General features: G+C 37.4%; 1 protein-coding gene across 1 annotated transcript; it reads right to left on the bottom strand.

The window, feature by feature from the left end:
- Nucleotides 1–915, bottom strand: LOC133056349 (olfactory receptor 4A47-like). The gene has a single exon (XM_061141570.1). The coding sequence runs from the start codon at nucleotides 835–837 to the stop codon at nucleotides 1–3; it is 837 nt and encodes a 278-aa protein (XP_060997553.1). The 5' UTR covers nucleotides 838–915.
- Between the last annotated feature and the right edge of the window lie 532 nt (nucleotides 916–1,447).

Here is a 1,447-nt window from a genome sequence, read left to right as displayed (position 1 = left end):
TCATTGCTTTTTTCTGATCCATAGCTTTTTCATGGCATTTTGCATCTCTCCATTTCTCAGAGTATAGATTAGAGGGTTCAGCATAGGGGTGACAATGGTGTAAAACACAGCGAAGTGTTTATCAATGGGCAAGGTAACAGGAGGTCTCAAATATGTAAAAATACAGGGCACGAAGAAGAGGACCACCACTGTAATGTGGGAGCCACAGGTGGATAAGGCTTTACGCTTCCCTTCCTGATTAAGATTCTTCAAGGAGCACAGAATGACCCCATAGGAGATGAGTAAGAGTGTAAAAATGGTCACACAGATCGCCCCATCATTGGCAACTACTGTGAGGGCAGTAATGTGGGTGTCAGTGCAGGCAAGTTTTAACAAAGGATACGTATCACACCCAAAGTGGTCAATGACATTAGGGCCACAGAACGGAAGGTTGTAAAAAAAAATAATGTGAAGTAGAGCATGTAAAAACCCACCAACCCAAGCCAATAGCAGCATCAGAACACACACTCTGTGATTCATGATTGTCAAATAATGCAAGGGTTTGCAGATGGCCAGGTAGCGGTCATAGGCCATGAAAACCAGGAGGAAAACCTCAGCACCACTAAATAGATGCTCTGTAAAAAGCTGGGTCATGCAAGCTTGAAATGAAATGGTTTTCTTCTCATAGAGTAAGTCTATAATTGTCTTTGGGGTGATTGAAGTAGAATAAAAGGCATCCATAAGTGATAAGTAGCCAAGAAAGAAGTACATAGGGGCATCTAATGTTGGGCTGAGTACCACAGTCAAGACAATGAGTAGGTTGCCCACCATGGTCACAATGTAAATGAGCAAGAACATGACAAATAAAATTTCCTGCCCCTCGACACTCTGAGTGAGCCCCAAGAGGACAAACTCAGTTACATTTTTTCCTTTGTTCCATAGGTTCTTCTGTATGTCTTATTCCAGAGTTCAGGACAGCATTATCTATAAATACAATTATTAAAAGTGACTTCCTAAAATCTTACAATAATTTGTTTTTTATTCAACAAATAGTCCTTGTGGTTTATTATGTTTGGGTACTTTCAGATATTATAATACAAGGCTGATTAAATCATCTTCCTTGACCACAAACTAATAGATAGGCAAGTAAATAAAAAAAAAAAAAAATGTGGGAAAAGAACACTAAATGAGTGAAGCCCTGCAACTAATTTTCTATCTAGAATCTTTAAATTGTACATATAGATAATATCTCACACAAAAATAAAAGCTGATTAAAGTTTTAAAAAGAAGTAAAGCAAGATTTAATGTCCATTTCATGAAAGAGGTGACTTTCCTCCTTCTAGGGTTAGGAGAAACTTCTTAACCAATCAATTAATCTCAAACAAATATATCTGAAAATTTCAAATATTTTAAGAACTTAGGAAAGTATAGCAAAACACCAATGGACAAGATAGTCTGAACATACACA

This window comes from Dama dama, chromosome 1 (assembly GCF_033118175.1).
Source record: "Dama dama isolate Ldn47 chromosome 1, ASM3311817v1, whole genome shotgun sequence".
NCBI classification, from domain to species: domain Eukaryota; kingdom Metazoa; phylum Chordata; class Mammalia; order Artiodactyla; family Cervidae; genus Dama; species Dama dama.
Note: the sequence above shows the minus strand (reverse complement) of the source record. Positions and strands in the feature narration are given on the sequence as shown.

What these genes read in the sequence shown, in the direction of transcription:
- LOC133056349 (XM_061141570.1), bottom strand. Translation starts at nt 837, where the DNA reads ATGTTCTTGCTCATTTACATTGTGACCATGGTGGGCAACCTACTCATT.